General features: G+C 34.1%; 1 protein-coding gene across 1 annotated transcript in view; it reads left to right on the forward strand.

Moving 5' to 3' along the window:
* The window catches only part of MOCOS (molybdenum cofactor sulfurase), an 842,034-nt gene that overhangs the window by 366,363 nt on the left and 453,400 nt on the right, over window positions 1-22,271 (forward strand). The window contains exon 5 of the mRNA XM_053714598.1: window positions 6,432-6,508. Within this exon, the coding sequence (XP_053570573.1) occupies window positions 6,432-6,508 (77 nt within the window). The remainder of the gene's footprint in view (window positions 1-6,431; window positions 6,509-22,271) is intronic.

Below are 22,271 nucleotides of genomic sequence, written 5' to 3' on the forward strand. Positions count from 1 at the left end.
AGAAAAAAAATCAACAGCAATCAACTTTGTTACTATGCACAGACCTACAGAAGTGTTAAGTCTGACATCATAATGAAATAACACTAAAAAGAGTAGATTGCGCTATATGTAGGTGAACCGTACTATGAGAAAATATATATATATATATGCAAATATCCTCACACAAATGATGTGTGTATATATAATAAATAAACGACCCAGTTCAGGCTATATCAATCCCTTATTTGACTATATATATAGTCAGATGCTTATCCTGAAGTATATTGTTAAATGTAAAGAAAAAAATAATAATAAAAAAATAATAAAGAATAATAAAGAAAAAAAGGTTGACACTACAGGATATTCAAGTGTATAAATTGAAATAGTATGTACTTTACCAATATATGTGAATTATTAACACATTTGGTATTTGTATTTTACAGTACCTTTTACTATTCAAATGTATATTGAACAAAAGTTCACAAATATGTCCCAAATGGATGTTGGTATCAGATGATGACTGATATAAGTGGATGTCCCTTTAAATTTCCAGACACGAGTGCTTTCTTGTGCTGCTCCAATCAAACCAGGTGAATCCAAACCTCAGTTCCAGAGACAATCATATGTAAAGAGAAGCAGAAGAGAGAGCGCACGAAGGGACTCAAGTGTAAATTTTATTAGAACAAAATGCACACAATTTAAGTTGCACTTACTAGATAAAAAAGTTTAAAACAGCATTCAGGATGATACGCTCATTCCTCAGCGTTTAACTGCCTCACACTGCAGCCTAGGATGTCAGTGTCTCAAGATGTTGTCAAACAGCGTCCACACAGGGCTTTCCGGATGCCCTGACTGTCTGCTCGTTTGCCGGGGAAGGAGGACAAGTTGTGCTTTGGCTATGGCATTGGACCTGTCAGCTGGTACCTGACGCGTTTCCCCCGGTCAGCGGCCGGGCTTTTTCAAAGGTAATAAAGAACAGATGGCTTGTTTCTCGCCGCCCTTGGCTTTTAAAGGGCTAATGACCAATCAGAGATAATGGGTGTGTTGACTATACCAAATCACAGGCTACAGATGTATAAGCGTGTCATCATAGTTTGAGAGCCAATCGAAGTTAATGGGTGTGTTTGTTATAGGCAGTCACAAGCTTCAAAGGCATAACCATGTCTTAATCATTCATAATGACAGCAGTCTTTTGTTAATACTGTATATGCAATCTCCGATTATAAAAATAGATACGCTAAAGATTACATGTTAAACTTGGTTAGAAAATATAAAAGATACAATTGATACATAATATTGACATACATTTACAGATATAAAAAATTTATACTTAATGACATCGCATTTGGTATTAAGATGCCGGTATAATTATAAAACATTGCATTCAATATTAAAATGAAAAATAAAATAAACTGCTACGATATTCATAGGTGCATTGCGTTTGGTGTATGAACATACCATCTATGAAAATATGTATTTAAAGCCATAGATTTGCCACATTTCATGGTGCCCTTCCATTCACTTAACCAATTAAACCCTGCTTTAGCTTTTCCCACTTCGTTATCATTATTTTTTTATAAAAAATAATGATAATGAAGTGGAAAAAGCTAAAGCAGGGTTTAATTGGTTAAGTGAATGGAAGGGCACCATGAAATGTGGCAAATCTAGATGCAACATGTGTAAACACATAAATAAAGCACCTACATTTTCGAATAGCACACTAACAGAAACATTTAATATCTGTTCTTTATTACCTTTGAAAAAGCCCGGCCGCTGACCGGGGGAAACGCGTCAGGTACCAGCTGACAGGTCCAACACCATAGCCAAAGCACAACTTGTCCTCCTTCCCCGGCAAACGACCAGACAGTCAGGGCATCCGGAAAGCCCTGTGTGGACGCTGTTTGACAACATCTGGATACACTGACATCCTAGGCTGCAGTGTGAGGCAGTTAAACGCTGAGGAATGAGCGTATCATCCTGAATGCTGTTTTAAACTTTTTTATCTAGTAAGTGCAACTTAAATTGTGTGCATTTTGTTCTAAAAAAATTTACACTTGAGTCCCTTCATGGGCTCTCTCTTCTTCTTCTCTTTACATATGATTGTCTCTATGGAACTGAGGTTTGGATTCACCTCGTTTGATTAGAGCAGCACAAGAAAGCACTCGTGTCTGGAAATTTAAAGGGACATCCACTTATATCAGTCATCATCTGATACCAACATCCATTTGGGACATATTTGTGAACTTTTGTTCAATATACATTTGAATAGTAAAAGGTACTGTAAAATACAAATACCAAATGTGTTAATAATTCACATATATTGGTAAAGTACATACTATTTCAATTTATACACTTGAATATCCTGTAGTGTCAACCTTTTTTTCTTTATTATTCTTTATTATTTTTTTATTATTATTATTTTCTTTATATTTAACAATATACTTCAGGATAAGCATCTGACTATATATATAGTCAAATAAGGGATTGATATAGCCTGAACTGGGTCGTTTATTTATATATACACACATCATTTGTGTGAGGATATTTGCATATATATATATATATTTTCTCATAGTACGGTTCACCTACATATAGCGCAGTCTACTCTTTTTAGTGTTATTTGTTATAAATTAGTCTATCCTGTTATTGCAGCTCTTATGTCTGAACCTGTGTTTGAATCTGGGTCAGAACCAATGTCAGAAATTATGACAAATGTAATACTTAAAGACTTTGGTCATAATCCCCATAGAGACAGTAGATCAAGAACATTACATTTGCTAGACTCTAATATTGAAGAACACACTATAACTGAAACAAATCCTGAAGATTTATTTAAAACATTAGAAAAATTATTATATCAAGATGCCAGAGATTGGCAGGATCTAATCCTCCTGGAAAACTATCTAACACATAAAGTTATTCCAAGAGGTTTAAGAATACTAAAGCAGCCAGCTTTTGATTTAGATGAGGTTGAGTTCACTACTGAATGGGAAACAGCAACCCAAGAGTGTTCAAATAAATTTATTAAGATACTCATCTAATATAGAGAATATAGATTAAATAAAGTGAAGACAGAACTAGATGAGATAGTATTAAAAATACAACCATATAAAAATATAGAGAAATGGATTAATAGAAATAAGAGTTCAGAGTAAGTCAATTAGAGATTTGCAACTTAGCAAAAAAAAAAGTTAAAAAGGGACATCACAGATTTTTAGGAAAATAAGGTGTACACATATAATAAAAAATCTAATCAAGAACAAGATTTTATCGAAAAGAGTTCAGAGAATACATCTAAGAATATTAAAACAAATCAGAAGGAATTTACACCAAGGTCTTTTAATGAATACAAAAAAATATATACTCAACAAGCTATGGTAAATAAATCAAGAACATATAACAATCAATATAATAATAGAAATACATATGGGGCATACCACACCAGGTCTACAAATAAAAATTACCAAAAAAAATTACAATCAAAATTATAACACAAAATCTGAAAACATACATAATGGAGAACTTTGTTCTTATAATAAACCAAACTATACAGATCATTATCCCCAGTGGAGACAAAGACAGAGCTATAGAAACACTGTAACTAATAATCACGTTAGTTCCCAACCACAAACAGATAATAAAAATAGGTATGAACCTTTAATCAACTATCCCCCGAATCAAGATGAGTCTATTTGGGAATAAGAGGGGCAAGACCAAAAGAAACCACTGACAATCAGGACAAATAAGAAATCATGCCCCACAAGGAAGACCAATAGAACAAACAAGACAAAGGAAAAGATCATTAGAAAGAGAAGACAAGGAAATAGAGCAGGAAAACATGTACAGACAAACAGGACGATCAAGAATAGAATAAATCAAGCAAAAAGTGATATTTTCAATTTGGCAGATGTCAATTTAGATTCAAATGACATCAGCCTTTTACAAAAGGGTTTAAAGTTTGCACCTAAGTCTAGGCCTAATAAATTTGAGATGTACGTAGACATACACAAATATGTCAGGAAGTTAAAGGGACAGTATACACTCATTTTCATATAACTGCATGTAATAGACACTACTATAAAGAATAAGATGAACAGATACTGATATAAAAATCCAGTATAATACTGTTTAAAAACTTACTTAGAAGCTGTCAGTTTGGCTCTGTTGAAAAGGTAGCTGGAAAGCCCACTGCAAGTGGCAAATAAGACACTCACCCCTCCCTCTTCTTTTGCATATGAAAAGACCCTTTACACAAACAGCAGCAAGCCGGAGAAGGTAGCTGACAGTATTCACATAAAACTTTGGGGCTTGGTTAGGAGACTGAAAATCAGAGCAATGTTATTTAAAAATAAGCAAAACTATACATTTATTTTAAAAAAAAACCTTTATGGGCTATATAAATAGATCATCTACAAAACATTTATGCAGAGAAAAAATGAGTGTATAATGTCCCTTTAACATTAAAGAGATACTTCCTAAAAAATCCTCAAAATAGAAATATCACTAACAAAACATATATAGAATCAACAGATTTAGGTACCCTTAACATTTTGAAAGATCTTGAAAATGAAAACACTGAATCTAGTACACGTTCGAAACAATCCAACTCTAACATCCAATTAGATAATCCCACAGAAGAACATGGTAATGAATTTATTGATATATCAAACATATCAAATTTGTCAGTATATGAGACCGAACCAGAAATACAGCACTCACATTTTAAGGGCAAATCTACCTTTAACCCAGTGGGAGCACAGGGGGAACAATTGATAACATTTTCCAAATTGGTATTAAATGAAATTGAAGAACAATTTAAAAATGAAAATACCAATCACTTTTTAAACAAACATAATAATAACCTGTCTATTAGGGAACGTAAATCCCTTAAAAAACTTATGAATAATAACAAGATAATAATACGCCCCGCCGATAAAGGCGGTGGAATCGTAATTCAGAAAAGGGAGAATTACATGCAGGAGGTGTATAAACTACTAGAGGACCAGGAAACATCAAATTTTAGATAGTGATCCAACTGAAATTTTTAATAAAGAACTCTATAAAATATTAACAAAGCAAAAACAGAAGGTATAATTAATGAGAATGAATTTAAATTTATATTCACTACTCAACCAAATATAGCAATTATCTACCATCTTCCGAAAATCCATAAGGATCCCAAAAACCCACACGGATGGCCAATAGTGTCCAAATATGTTGATTTTTTTCTTCAACCGATAGTGAAAAATACCAAAGCCTACCTTAAGGATACTACTGAAGTTATTAAAAAGTTTGAAGGAAGAATATGGGAAGATGATATGCACTGGTTAACTTGTGATGTAGCTGCACTTTATACCTGTATACCCCATATTAATGGTATAAATAAGGTTAAAGAGGAACTTCTAAAATGGACAATTCAAATAGAAAATATACAGTTCCTAATTGAAAGTATGAATTTCATTCTCCATCATAATTATTTTATGTTTCAAAATAAATATTATTTGCAGACACAAGGCACCGCGATGGGGACAACATTCGCCCCGTCGTATGCAAATCTTTATGTAAATGCTTTCGAGAACACATACATATGGCACAATAACCCCTTTTCAGATAATATATTATCATAGGCTAGATATATAGACGATGGAAACAAAATGGATCTATAAACTAAAAACATTGCAACCTCATGGTTTAAATATAGACATCGATGTAGCAGCATTCATATGAAATTATTATCTACAATTTCTAAAAAATGACAACCTTCTAAAAAATAAAAAATAATAACCTCCTAAAAAATGATAACCCTCATTTTTTATGCTGGTAATTGCTGGCTCCTTTGGTAACTCCAATGTTATCTTGCTCCAAGTTTTCAGCTCAAATTTTAATTGTTTGATCCATTGGGGCATATTTATCAAGCTCCGTATGAAGCTTGATGTCCCGTGTTTCTGGCGAGCCTGCAGGGTCACCAGAAACAGCAGTTATGAAGCAGCGGTCACAAAGACCGCTGCTCCATAACCTGTCCGCCTGCTCTGAGCAGGCGGACATAAATCGCCGGAAATCAACCTGATCGAGTACGATCGGGTTGATTGACAAGCCCCTGCTGGTGGCCAATTGGCCGCGATTCTGCAGGGGGCGGCGTTGCACCAGCAGCTCTTGTGAGCTGCTGGTGCAATGCTGAATACGGCGAGCGTATTGCTCGCCGTATTCAGCGAGGTCTGGCAGACCTGATCCGCACTGTCGGATCAGGTTCCGACAGACCTTGATAAATATGGGCCATTGACTCTTAATTAAGTAAAACTTTAAAACTGGTGGATAAAAGATTTCATGTTATCATGGTATTTCAAGTTGTATGTCCATAATTAATATAACCTTTTTAATGCTTTCTATAAAATTCTGTAAGATTGCATTTTTATTCAAGAAAAAATATTTATGAGCATATCTATTTATTTTAGGTTTGAAGATGGAACAATTTCATTTTTGGACATAATTGCATTGAAACATGGATTTGATGTTTTAGAAGGGTTAACCGGTAAGTTAAAATTGTTTGCTGCTGATTTTCATCCTCGGTTATGTCATAGATGATGTCATTAATGATATAATTAGATGTAACACTTAACTCTTAGGTAGGTGATTGGGGTCTATGTCAGAATTTTCACACTTATTGTGCATTTGATGAATAATTTCGACTCTATTGTTGATTTAAGCCTTTGCCATCGATAGTTTAAGTTTATGCTGTTTTCCAAAAGTTTATAATTCGGCAATGACTCTAATTACTTTCAAGACATTTAAAGATATAGGAAAACCAAATTAAACTTGCATGATTCCGATACAGCATGTAATTTTAAGACCCTTCTAAATTCACTTCTATTTTCAAATGTGCTTTGTTCTCTTGGTATCCCTTGTTGAAAAATAATGCACACATATCCTACTCTAGTGACAATGTTCCTTCAGCAAAGGATAACAAGAGAATGAAGCAAATTTGATAGTAGAAGTAAATTAGAAAGTTGTTTAAAATGGTATGTTCTATCGAAATCCCGAAAAAAAAATGGTGGGGTTTTCATGGTATTGGGATAAATCTCCTTGGTAGGATTTTCAGTATGATTGAGATGTATATATTTTGATACCGGCCTAGCTAAGACAGACATTCTGACCAAATGACCACCAATGGTCGTTTGTGGATTCATTTGCACTAGAAAATTCCTAGTACACTGGGATGCTAATAAAATTATCTTGGGTTAAAAAAGGTATAGTAAACGTCTGAGAATTAACCGAGATAAGAGGAAAATTCAAATTTAATTTTTGTTTTGTTTTACAGTCAGTAAAGTAAAAATACATTTTCATGATTCAGATAAAGCATGCAGTTTTAAACAACTTTACAGTTTACTTCTAATATTAAATTAGCTTTGTTCCATTGATATCTTTTGTTGAACACCAAACCTAGGGGGGATCACAGGAGTTTAGTAACATGTACATGTCATGGAATTTGATGGCAGTAATGTTTGCAACTGTGTATAACATTGCTATAAACATTGTTGCAAACAATGCTGCCAGATGGATAAAGACACAAGCATGCTCCTGAGCTCACATAGGATTACTCTTTAACAAAGGATATCAAATAAACTAAGAAAAAATCATATTAAAAGTAAACTGGAAAGCTGTTTAAAATGTCATGCTTTATATAATACATTTTAGATTGATTTTTATTTACTGTCCCTTTAATCATAAAATGTTTAAGATAATTAGATTTTTAGCACATTTGCTCTATGTTTATGTTGGACCAATGCACTACTTTTCTAAATAAAGTCATTATGCAATGGGAAGCTAAAAGTCAGATTCTTGTCTTAACCCCTTAACGACCAGTGCCGTACCCTGTAGGACGCTGGTTGTTATGCCCTTAAGGACCAGCGACATACTCTGTACATCGCTGCAGTCCTGGGCTTCTCTCTGCCGCAATCTCACTCAAAATTGCGAGATTGCGCTCTTTCTGCATGCCCCACGAGTGGGGCACTGCAGAAATAGAGTTGCAGAGTTACCGAAGTAGAGAGGGACTTTTGCCGCAAATTTTGCCTATTTTGCAGCACACTGGGTACTGGCAGACAGCTACCAGTACCTAAGATGGACGCAAATAGGTAGAAGGGGGATGGTTAGAGAGCTATTTGAGGGGATCAGGGAGGCTGGGAGGTAAAGGGGGATACTACCCTGCAGAAAATATATAATTTAAAAAAAGTAAAAAAATAAATAAAAATTTATTTTTATACTGGCAGACTTTCTACCAGTACTTAAGATGGGGGTGACTTTTGGGGGGTGGGAGAGGGAAGAGAGCTGTTTGAGAGGGGTCAGGGAGGGATCAGGTGTGGGATGTGTCAGGTGGGAGGCTAATCTCTACACTAAAGCTAAAATTAACCCTACAAGCTACCTAATTAACCCCTTTTTGCTGTGCATATACAAGTGTGGTGCACAGCGGCATTTAGCGGCCTTCTAATTACCTAAAAGCAATGCCAAAGCCATATATGTCTGCTGTTTTTGAAGAAAGGGGATCCCAGAGAAGCATTTACAACCATTGTGTCATGATTGCACAAGCTGTTTGTAAATCATTTCAGTGAGAAACCTAAAATTGTGAAATAGTTAACAATTTTTTTTTATTTGATGGCATTTGGCGGGGAAATGGTGGCATGAAATATACCAAAATGGGCCTAGATCAATACTTTGGGTTGTCTACTAAAAAAATATACATAGTTTTGATAGGTTAAAAAAAAGGCTCTATTTCTGTTTAAATGTAATGATGGTAAAAATGCTTAAAATTTTCTTTTGGGGAAGTTTTTGTCTGGATTGCCCTGTCCTTAAAGGGCCATTAAACCCAAAAAATGTCTTTCACGATTCAGATAGAGAATAAAATTTTAAACAACATTCCAATTTACTTCTATTATCTAATTTGGGGCAATCTTTAGATATCCTTTGTTAAAGAAATAGCAATGCACATTGGTGAGCCAATCACATGAGGCATCTATGTGCAGCCACCAATCAGAAGCTACTGAGCCTATCTAGATATGCTTTTCAGGAAAGAATATCAAGTGAATGAAGCAAATTAGATAATAGAAGTAAATTAGAAAGTTGTTTAAAATGGTATTCTCTATCTGAATCATGAAAGAAAAAATTTGGGTTTAATGTCCCTTTAAGGGGTTAACAATAATGCAGAGGGCAGAGTACCTTGTCGCTGTACTACACTACACAAATTTCAGTCTCACTGAATAATGTTAGTACTTTGTTTTTATTTCTATTATTATTTTGTTTCTTTTTATTTTAATAGTCATTTATCAGCATAATAATTAAATGTCCTCAAATTACACAATTACACAGCATGCACACCCCATTGTTGTGTATGGTTTAAGATAAACAACATAGATCTGCAAAAATCTCCTGAGTTCTCCTGAGTTCTGCCGCAGCATTTAGGCAGTACCCTCCACTCAAGAACCTTAACAGGTCAAATGCATGGGATACACTACAGCATACAGGGTACTCAATCAATTGGGTTGCTCTGTGACCTGCAGCCTCTTCAAAAGTCTAATTTCCAGAGTTTTCCAGCAAATGTTCCACCTAACCAAAAAAGCACAGCTCAAAAGCCAATGATCCTCCATTACCTAGGATAGGCCACCTCCAAATACATTCAATTCCAATGTTCAAAGGCCAAGAGGTGGATTTCCATATTGCTAACTAATGGCCTAAACACTTGGTTTGAGCCAGATGCCCTTCTGTAGTTCTATCAGCACATAATACATTTCTTATTTGATGAATACTGAAGCTGATATAGGACATCCAAACCAGTCTCAAAATAGATTATGGTCAGTAGAAAGATGAATGATAAAACCCTCCACCTGGAGCAGGGAATTGTGGGTAATTATATGCATATAAACAGCACAGTGCCTCACCATTTTATACATGATTCCCTTTCTGCCAGCAAATTGCTGCGCTAGGCAGCTTTTAATGATAACAGTGAGTACATTTCAAGCTCATATTATAGATATCAAGACCTACTTACATATTATATTTCATTGAATAAATAGGGCTGTTGATTCTGTATGTCATTACAAAGATTCTCATAGCACCAAGGGGATTTAAAAATATATATATATATATATATATATATTTTTAATCCTTTTTCCCCCAAACAAATTTAAAACCGTTCACTTGAAATTCTGGGGTTTTGTTGGGATTGATAATCCAAGTACATATTTTAAATGTTTGCCAATAATTCATTCTATCAAAAGTACAGTTTCACTACAATGTGGGCATGATAGATAGATAGATAGATAGATAGATAGATAGATAGATAGATAGATAGATAGATGATAGATAGATAGATAGATAGATAGATAGATAGATAGATACATAGATAGATAGATACATAGATAGATAGATAGATAGATAGATACATAGATAGATACATAGAGAGGCAGATAGATAGAAAGATAGATAGATAGACAGACAGACAGACAGACAGACAAGATAGATAGATAGATAGATAGATAGATAGATAGATAGATAGATAGATAGATAGATAGATAGATAGATAGATAGATGATAGACAGTTTTGTTTAACAAATATAACACACCAAATGAATTACAAACGCTAATAAAAAAGTGAGACCATCAGTAGAAAAGCATTAAGCCTTAATTAAGTGTTAGTTCTTAACTTACCTGAAGAATTAATAAAGGAGACTGAGGTCACTAACTAGTGGTTGCTTAAATAACAATTACACGCACACTTTAGCGCAGCTAATGTAAATCATTGATGCCAAAGCCAGCAGCAGTCTTCTATAGCTATATCAAACCAACAATAAAGCACAAGGTAGAACGTAGCTGGAAATAGATTAGGAGTTCAGGCAAAGCTAAAGGGAATAATTAGTAGAGACATAAATCCAATTAAAGGGGCCATGGAATCATGTAGGTAAATTGTTATAATGGCCTATTATAAAGCAAATAGAAAGTGAAAAGAAAAGGGCAGGTAATAAAATAAGAAATAGTTAAGTTGAAAAGTTGTTTTTTTTTCTTCAAATTTCTGTACAGAAATACAGACACAAGCACGTAGTGTTTCCTTCTCAAAATATAAAAGTTATTTGGATTTTTAGACTTGCAGCAATTTTTATTCCCCACAGAAAATTGCAGTAGCTTGTACAGGCGCACTAATACAATGTGGTGAGAGGTTACATTGGGCTATAATGAAAATGTCAAGATGTTTTAAACCTTCATTGCTAAAACATTTAAAGGTACAAAAAACTGGAATAAGTTTTTCAGGGGAAATTTGTTAGAAGCATTTGAGCTTTTGGTGAATATAACACAACACAGGACAGCTTGTACAATGTCTTAGTATCTATGAAAAAAAAAAAAATAATAATAATATATATATATTTATATTTATATATATATATATATATATATATATATATATATATATATATATATATATAGGTATCTAATTAATCTGTTTAAATGTATTAAAATATAGTACATTGGGACCAAGAACGACCGTGTTTAATAAAATAGTTCAAAATATGGAGCAATTATAATTTCTTGGCTAATGTCTTCTACTGAGTGATTGCCAGACCATTAAAAAACAATATAGCTGTATAAGTCAGCAAATGAGCATTAAATAATACATTGTACAATGGCATAATGAGCTGAGAATTGAGTAATTTGGTTTAAGTAGTACCAAATAATTGGGTAGAAACTTAAAATGTTGACACCAGAGAGAAAATATAAAAGCAGTAATGCTAAAACATTTGATAGACAGACATTCAACTACCTATGAACTTTCAACATCTATTTTGTATTAATACTGTGTCAGTTTAAAGGGATAGGAAAGTCAAAATTAAACTTGCATGATTCTGATAGAGCATGTAATTTTAAGACACTTTTAAATTCACTTCTCTTTTCAAATGTTCTTTGTTCTCTTGGTATTCCTTGTTGAAAAATAATATGCACATATCCTACACTAGTGGGAGCTGCTGCTGATTGGTGCCTGCACACATTTGTCTTTTTTGATTGGCTAACAAGATGTGTTCATCTTGCTGCCAGTAGTGAAATGATGTTCCTTCAGCAAAGGATAAAAGAGAACAAAGCAAATGTGATAATATAAGTACATTGGAAAGTTGTTTAAAATTGTATGTCCTATCCAAAACAGAAAAGACAATTTTGGGTTTTCCTGTCCCTTTAAAAGTATGTGTTTGTTTTTCCATCTGACTTCAATTCCCTGGTTCATTGTAATCAGTATAAGTGAAAGGGCTTTTAAAGCCAGGCTTTTAAACTATAGGAACATTCTTATTTTTGTAAAATGGTGTTGTTTATTTTTATAAAAGTACCACTGGTTATGAACACATTGGCTTGCGATTTGTAACAGGCCTGCCACAAGTATTCCAGAGTTGATTTCATAATGCACTGTAGGGTCCACATGAACCAACTAAAATGTCTGCATAAACTGGCTTAGGTGGGTTGTCAATTTGAAGTCCATTCCAGTCCATCAAAATTCTTGTTTTTTTTAATAACTAAATGTTGTTGGGTTGTTGTTTTTTATAACCTTGCACACCAAAACATGTCAGATACATTGCACTGGAATTCAACACCATTGGTTTTCCAGTTCTTTAGAGGATGCTTTTCACACGGGTTTTCACATAATTTTCTTGAACTAATTCAACCGCCATGCGGAATTGAAAAGCAATGGTAGCCTTAGATATATAATATATATATATATATATATATATATATATATATATATATATATATATGTATTTAGAGAGAGTAAAATGATTCAGCGCTAGGTGTACCCCCCGAGAAGTTTTTTGTTAGTAGAGTAGATGAATGAACTGGCTGCCTTTATACCTGAAATGAGGGCAATTGCAGGGTCCCCACCCTGCAATGTCCTATTTCAATTTATAGAAAGATCTATTAGTGAGAAGAGTGGTATTAAGGCGCACTGTTCATAAGGATAATAACCAATATTGTTTAATATTGGTGTCAGAGTAGTAGGTTTAGTACAAAAATCTGAATATTTTGATATAGAATGTTCTATGTGATATACCTTGTTTATATATATATATATATATATATATATATATATATATACCTGGATATACAATTTTTTTATTGGAAAAGTTACATAGAACAACAATATTAAGTATCATGTACCAAAGAGAGTAACAACACATATAAGCATTGTTTTAAAATATGAAAAATATCCCATTTAAAAAGTCATGAACAAATCTAACTAGAGAAGATAAGCACAAATAAATTAAGTATACCCATTCTAAGAAAGGGTAGTGTGTTAATATATAAACAATCTTAGGGATAGAAACAAACAGCAACACATGTGTATATATCAATTAGAATAACAATTCTTTAAACAAGAATATGGATACATAAGATTCACAACCAACTAGGAATTTAACAACATTCCACTACTAAACCTCTCAATAAGGAAGTTCGAAATGTCCATTCAGTATAAATATTTACTGACACAAAAAAAATCATAAAAATAAATAAAAATAAAAGAAACGCCCTCATCTCCTGCTGGATAGGCCTGCCTCATCTGAGTTCCCTAAACCATATTATGGCCTGCTTTGAAATGCATATCTTGGTTGTTTTTATACATTTACTAAAGTTTAAAGGACCATTATACACTCATTTATTCTTTGCATAAATGTTTTGTAGATGATCTATTTATATAGCCCATAAAGTTTTTTTTTTTTTTAAATGTATAATTTTGCTTATTTTTAAATAACATTGCTCTGATTTTCAGACTCCTAACCAAGCCTCAAAGTTTTATTTGAATACCATCAGCTACCTTCTCCAGCTTGCTCCTGTTTGTGTAAAGGGTCTTTTCATATGCAAAATAAGGGGGAGGGGAGAGTGTCTTATTTTCCACTTGCAGTGGGCTTTCCAGCTACCTTTTCAACAGAGCTAAACTGAAAGCTTCTAAGTACGTTTTTAAACCATTTTATACTGGATTTTTATATAAGTATCTGTGCATCTTATTCTTTATAGTAGTGTCTATTACATGCAGTTATATGAAAATGAGTGTATACTGTCCCTTTAAGTTTTCATACATACTCTGTTTACATATTAACAAGCCTGAGCATGTTATACCAATGAAATAAAAAGTTAAAAGTAAAAATCTATATAGGTTTGTCAATGTAATCTAATGACCAGTATGGTCTTTGTTTGTTAAGGATGCAAACATCTTATTATACGTAGGGGAAACCAATATTCTATTGGATTGTAAACAATTTATATTTTTTTGGTGTTTTACTTTTTTCAACATGTTGCATTTTATTATATTTTTTAAATATAAAATAATAATAAAAAATAGCAATTTATAATTAAGTACTTAATTAAATTTAAAAGAATTTAATAAATGAATTAATACATAAAGAATTACTTCAAGACATAGATTATAAAGCTCAAATCAAACAAAGATGTTAAAATATATTAAATGTGTTATAAATTAAGATCATCATAATGTTGATTTATGATTGCATTTAATCACTTGGATGCTTAAACAAATATTAATTAGAACAGAGGTCTTAAACCCCAAAATATTACTCCCAATAATAGTTTAACATGACAGTGACGGTGTATGACAAAAAATAATTTAACACTAAAATCAAATTTTATGATTTCATGAAATTGTGTGATATTGTTAAATTGCAAACACAATTGTTCTTATTGATTTTTTTTTTTTAATTAATTTTCCATGTTAGTTTATGAAAACCCTATGATAATAGACCTGTTTCCTATTGTTGTTTTGGTGCTTAACAGAGATGTGCACTGTCAAAAAAATATAAGATTTTCATTGGTTATCATTATTTCCAATTGGAAAAGCAAGTAGAGACAGCAAATTTTAACAAAATTCTTATATTATAGAATTCAAACAATTAAGAGAACCTATCTTTCAATGATAACACAGGAAACAACTCGCTGATTGAATATGAGTCAATGACTAGTTACCAGAGGCAAAGAAGTCATACCACTGCTTGTTCCACTAGCTCTAGTTCCATTTAAAATGTTCTGAGCTTCCCCTAGGCCTCCACATCCTATGCTAGGTTACAATTTGAATAAACAAACCTTTATTACTAAAATCCAACATTTAGTGCCTGACAGTCTGTTCTTTACATCAATCATTAGGAATACTATGGCAGGATTGGGCAGAGGACAATTGGTACATAAATGGTCAGACCCCCTGTACATGGGATTGTCAGGCTGCATATCCAGGTTCAATAACATACCTAAACAACTTCTCACAAAGGATTTTAAACACATCTCTTTTAGACAACCGTCTGTAATTTCAATAACACAGGCAGATTTATAATCATTGACAAAGTAAGCTTGCCTTTGTAAATTGTTCAGTATTATCACTGGCAGACATTTTATCACCTGCATCTTTTATGGCATCAAACGGCACAAGCAAATGAATAAATTAATTTGGCCAAGCAATCATTCATTCTTGGTCCGTTTTATCCAATAATGTATTCGGCTGTTCGTGCATCAGATGACTCACCAATTCAGCAAAATTTCAGATGAATTTGTATTTGTCTAAAGCAGAATGCAAACTCCTAATTATTACCCAATCGAAGAGTAAGAAAATCTGAAGTCCCAGTAATATCTTATGTATAATGGTGACACTAATTACAACTGGAGCACTTTTAAATGGGTTGAAATAACATAGGACAGAAAGCCTAATATAACAAAATTAAATTAAATTTGTATGACACAACAAAGTCTAATTGATTGGAACTGAAGTTTGTGTGGTAAATACAGAAGCAGCAGTATAACATTGTTCAATGAGCTATGATTCATATTGTTTAATAGTTTCATAAAATGTTATAAAATGACTTAGTTGAATTTTAAATGCACAGAAATTGTAAGAGACTATAAAGGGAAAATTAAGAACTTGAAATCCCTGCTAAATAAATTGTATACATCAATATAGCTTTACTGTTGTTGTTGAGTGTTCTTTTTTTAAATTGTCCAATATATTTATAATTGTTTATTGAACTGAAACAAAATATTAAATAGGGATTTTACCTAGTTAACTTTATTTTTTTTAAATAGTTTTTATTGATGTTAACCATACAGTACATAGCAGACAGGTTACAATGCAAGGCATTTATGCATAAACTCAAAATACATACAATAGTAAATGTTGTCAACTCATCCTACCACAGATAGTAGTAAAAAAGGAAAGGTATAACGTTAAGTTTCAATATTCACACCTGATAGCACATTGTAAAAAGGCCTCCTAGATGGTAGTAAGGGGGCCCCATTGGGCCCTTTAAGTTCCTGATACCTATAGAATGTGAATGATAGATAGGGGACAACTTTTGGATCCCATCCCAAGCTAAAACCTAATTTTCTAATATACAAAGAACCTGATAGGCCACTCATGGGCCATAAACTTAAATCTATAAATATGCTTCTATAAAGTTTCATGGAGGTCTTAAACCATTAACTTCTGAAAAGGTAGCTGCAGCTGTAAAACACTTGTCAAAATAGGAAATAAGCAGCTTGACACAAAAAGTTGTATACCCTATGCATGGGTAGTATAACCAATAATTATAGACCTTTACGATTAAGTAGCATAATAGGGCCACTTTTGAACCCTTCATATATAATATCAAGCAGAGAGCTAAAACTCCCAAAGATTTTAAGTTACTATTAGGTGAAGGAGAATACTTATACTCAGAACTCAGCCACAGAGCTAATACTCGAATATATGCTAAAACAGAACAAAGTGAGCCACTTTTGGATTTAGAGATACACCTATAATGTAATGTGAATTCTAGGGTAAAAGCTGAAGCCTCCCCAGGGGATCGAGAGGAATGAGTCCTACTATACTAGGTGAGCTCTATATGCACCTGATTTAGTGGATAAGCTTAATAAATAATAAGACTACAAGTAATAGTAACATTTTATATGGGATCTCTAAGTATTCCAAGAAGATTTAGGGGGGAGTATGTGCTATTCGTACTATCTCAGCTGCAGATAGTACATTAAGGTTGCTATGGGGTAAAGAGACCCATCAAAATAGTTTTATTTAGTTAGATCTTGTGGTGTGTTTAAGGCATTGAAATATAAGCTTCATGGTAGCCTATAAAACTAAACCTTACTAACGGAGGTACAAATATAGCAAATCTGGCTAAAGGTTAACTACTAGTTCCATAAGCTCACTAAGATGTCAGCCAATGACTGTAGATCCAAGGAGGCTTCCATTACAAACCTAATAATTAGTAGAAGGTTATATTGGAGCTAAGGAGACATACTTGTTGAATTGTGGTGTAGCAAGGCACGGATATTTAACATAAATAATGTAATGCAAAGATATAACAATATAATGCACAAAAGGTGGCATCTAAAGCATGAAGAATACATTTTGTATGTTAGATGTAAGATTTATCCCAGAAATATGTTAACAATATAAGTACTGTACTGGATTTTAAAATCTAATAGTGACTATAAAACTAGAAAATAGAAAAGATGGTCTTACAAAATGTACTGTCAAAGCGAGTTAAAAGTCCTAACATAACCATAAGGTATAATGTCACATATGTCCCATACAGCAATTACATAAGTGTTACCAGACTTTGTATGAAGGTATAAGCAGGTCAACCATTGTAGGCTTCATTATAGAGCATTCCACACAGTCTGATAGGCTTGACGGTTGCTGTTGGGCCCCAATCATACTGTCTAGAGTCTACCCGACCCCAGCTCTCACAGCCATCAGTGAATAAAGGGCTTCATGGCCCTGGAAGTTCCTTCGCACAAGGCCAACATCAATAAACAGCAGGATCAAATCGCCCCCATCCAGTTCATGGTATCGGAAGTCGAAAAAGTCGGGCAACCTCATTGTGGCATTCCTAGATGTGCAAGTCATTCACAGTGGGCCCCTGTATAGGTTGAGCTCCCATGGCATCTATGTCCCTGCTAGAGGAGCCAGCGTCACTTCCCGAAGGTGACAAAGTTGAATCTTGCTCCTGGTGCTTCCAACTACTATCCAGCTGAGCAATCTCAGCATGGCAAGCAGGAGCTGGTCGCCCGGCTGCAAAGGCCGTAAATCCTTCCCTGGTAGTAGGCACAAGACGCTCTGCTGCACACTCTCCCGAATCCAGGCTAGGGGAGCCACCTTGAAATATCTCCTGCGGCACTTTTGTTTTCTTCTCCTCTGTCTCATAGATCCCCGAGCCAGAGCACCTTAAGGCTGGTACCTGGTCTTTATTCCACCATTTATAACCTAGTTGCGCAGTAGGTGGAATTGCAATTTGATCAATCCTCTCACATATCCTCCTTCAATGTTCTTCTTCTTTTTTTTTATATATATTTTTATTTACAACCAAAAGTGCAGGATCATCAATGATATCAATTTCATACCACGCAGGGTATTTTGAAAGAATTTCACAAAAAAGAAAACATTAGACTTATATCTCCGCCACAATATACAGCAAAAAACAACATTGAAAAAATATAATACCCATTTAACAGTGATATTTAAACAATTGCTTCATTATAAATTTTATAACTTTATATACTTTTTACCGACTTTGGTTGTGCTTTATTTCGGAACTAAAACATTGAACAACAAGAAAAATGAGAAAGGGAAAAAAAAAAAAGAAAAGAAAATAAACAACCAAACAGAACAGAACGGAAAGGGGAAAAAAAAAAAACACGGGTTGCGTCCCCCCCCCGTGAGTATCAGATAATTATCTATCAGGAAGGCCCATGAACCTTTCTGATTATTAGTATAATTCTCTATACAGCAAGATCCAACCAGCTGGGAATAAATCCAATAATACTAGGTCTGCAAAACTATCTGAGCTTAAGAAAGGATTTAAGATACGTTTTTGTACTTGAGGAGGATATGTTTTAATTATAGGAAGCCAACCTAAGATAAACTTTTTTATTTTTTTCCCCCCCGCTAATTGTAAATAAAAATATTCAAATATTATTTGATTTTGGACTTCCCTCATAAAAGAGGAGAAGCTTGGAGTTGTTTTCCCTTTCCAAAACTTCAATATGAGATGTCTAGTTAGGAGAATTATTGTATTTAAAAAAAAAAATTGTAGGGATTGATTATCCTTTGAAATTTTAAGAAAAATAATTTCTTCCGGCTCTAACCTAATGTCAACATTAAAATTCTTATTAAGCCAGAAAAAAATCTTCTTCCAAAACTGTTGGATCTTTGGGCATTGGATGAACATATGTAGAATATCTGCTCTTAAATAAGCACATTGTGGGCATGTAGATACATATGTCAGATACATTTTCCCAAGTTTATAGGGAGTAAGATAGTAATTATTCAACAATTTCATGTGGGATTCTTTCCAACTTATTGAAATCCTACACTTTTTAATACATTGAAACTGGCCTTCATTTTTTCATGGTCTATATCAGGAAAAAAAGGTATCCACACATTACTCAGCTTATCTATATATATTTGACTTTGTTTAGCCAACATTATATTATAAAGTAATGAAATTGATTTAACTCCTGCTTGGAATTTTTTAACATATGTTCTAATGTCCATCCATTCCCTAATTCTACCCATGTCCCAGCCTTTAACATGTACAAAATGTCTTATTTGTAGATAGGCATAAAATTCATTTCTAGTAAGGTCAAATTGCTGTGAAAGAGATTCATATGTAGTTACATGACCTGACTCTGTTATAATTTGATCTATGTCTCTCAAGCCCTTTTCTTCCCATGTTTTAAATACTTTATGAGCGACACCTAGAATGAACTCACTGTTACCCCTAATTGGCAGATACTCAGTAAAGGAGTAATCTATCCCACCTATAACACAGAATTTTTGCCATGCTGTAACTATATTATTAATTGTAATTAAGCTTTTTACCTTATCTGGGATTTTTTAAAGAGGGTTATGGAGAATGGCTTTCAAGGCAAATTGATAAATAATAAAACCCTCAATATCCAGTGATGAAAACCAGCTAGAATCTGCCAGCCATTCGATTGCCACCTTAGCTAAGGCTGCTACATTATACAACCTAATATTAGATAGTGCTAGTTCTGCCATGCTACGTTTTTGCATAAGTTTATTTAAAGAAATACGCACTTTGTATTTTACCTATATCTACTTTTTTTAAGAATAATGGAAGATTCTGTAATGGGTATAGTAATCGTGGGAAAACAATTGTTTTAATTAAACTAATTCTCGCTGATATTGATAACGGCAGAGACGTCCATATTCCTAAATCTGTTTTTATCTTTTGAAAGAGAATTTGGAAATTTAGTTTATACCAATTTTGTGGGTTTTTGTGCAGATGTATGCCAAGATATGTTAGCGACTCTACAATTTTAAACGGGAATTCTTGTGCACTATGTCTTGTCTTTTGGACCCACATTAGTTCACTCTTATCATAGTTTATCCCATAACCTGAAAAGGTACTAAAAAGTTTTAAACACATTAAAATTAAGGGAATTGAATGCTGTGTGTTATAAAGAAAGATCAACAGGTCATCTGCATATAGTGAAATCTTTAATATTTGAGTGGACATTAGGATCCCCTCATATATGTCCCTTAACCATATAGCCACTGATTCCAATGCAATGTTAAAAAGAAGAGGGGAGAGTGGACAACCTTGTCTAGTACCTTTCGTTAGCCGTATCCCAGGGGTTAATGAGCCATTAATCAGTATATAGGATATCGGATCTCTATATACATTATGTACAGGGAGTGCAGAATTATTAGGCAAATGAGTATTTTGACCACATCATCCTCTTTATGCATGTTGTCTTACTCCAAGCTGTATAGGCTCGAAAGCCTACTACCAATTAACCATATTAGGGGATGTGCATCTCTGTAATGAGAAGGGGTGTGGTCTAATGACATCAACACCCTATATCAGGTGTGCATAATTATTAGGCAACTTCCTTTCCTTTGGCAAAATGGGTCAAAGGAAGGACTTGACAGGCTCAGAAAAGTCAAAAATAGTGAGATATCTTGCAGAGGGATGCAGCACTCTTAAAATTGCAAAGCTTCTGAAGCGTGATCATCGAACAATCAAGCGTTTCATTCAAAATAGTCAACAGGGTCGCAAGAAGCGTGTGGAAAAACCAAGGCGCAAAATAACTGCCCATGAACTGAGAAAAGTCAAGCGTGCAGCTGCCAAGATGCCACTTGCCACCAGTTTGGCCATATTTCAGAGCTGCAACATCACTGGAATGCCCAAAAGCACAAGGTGTGCAATACTCAGAGACATGGCCAAGGTAAGAAAGGCTGAAAGACGACCACCACTGAACAAGACACACAAGCTGAAACATCAAGACTGGGCCAAGAAATATCTCAAGACTGATTTTTCTAAGGTTTTATGGACTGATGAAATGAGAGTGAGTCTTGATGGGCCAGATGGATGGGCCCGTGGCTGGATTGGTAAAGGGCAGAGAGCTCCAGTCCGACTCAGACACCAGCAAGGTGGAGGTGGAGTACTGGTTTGGGCTGGTATCATCAAAGATGAGCTTGTGGGGCTTTTTGGGTTGAGGATGGAGTCAAGCTCAACTCCCAGTCCTACTGCCAGTTTCTGGAAGACACCTTCTTCAAGCAGTGGTACAGGAAGAAGTCTGCATCCTTCAAGAAAAACATGATTTTCATGCAGGACAATGCTCCATCACACGCGTCCAAGTACTCCACAGCGTGGCTGGCAAGAAAGGGTATAAAAGAAGAAAATCTAATGACATGGCCTCCTTGTTCACCTGATCTGAACCCCATTGAGAACCTGTGGTCCATCATCAAATGTGAGATTTACAAGGAGGGAAAACAGTACACCTCTCTGAACAGTGTCTGGGAGGCTGTGGTTGCTGCTGCACGCAATGTTGATGGTGAACAGATCAAAACACTGACAGAATCCATGGATGGCAGGCTTTTGAGTGTCCTTGCAAAGAAAGGTGGCTATATTGGTCACTGATTTGTTTTTGTTTTGTTTTTGAATGTCAGAAATGTATATTTGTGAATGTTGAGATGTTATATTGGTTTCACTGGTAAAAATAAATAATTGAAATGGGTATATATTTGTTTTTTGTTAAGTTGCCTAATAATTATGCACAGTAATAGTCACCTGCACACACAGATATCCCCCTAAAATAGCTAAAACTAACAACAAACTAAAAACTACTTCCAAAAATATTCAGCTTTGATATTAATGAGTTTTTTGGGTTCATTGAGAACATGGTTGTTGTTCAATAATAAAATGAATCCTCAAAAATACAACTTGCCTAATAATTCTGCACTCCCTGTA

Source organism: Bombina bombina, chromosome 5 (assembly GCF_027579735.1).
Source record: "Bombina bombina isolate aBomBom1 chromosome 5, aBomBom1.pri, whole genome shotgun sequence".
Lineage (NCBI taxonomy): Eukaryota > Metazoa > Chordata > Amphibia > Anura > Bombinatoridae > Bombina > Bombina bombina.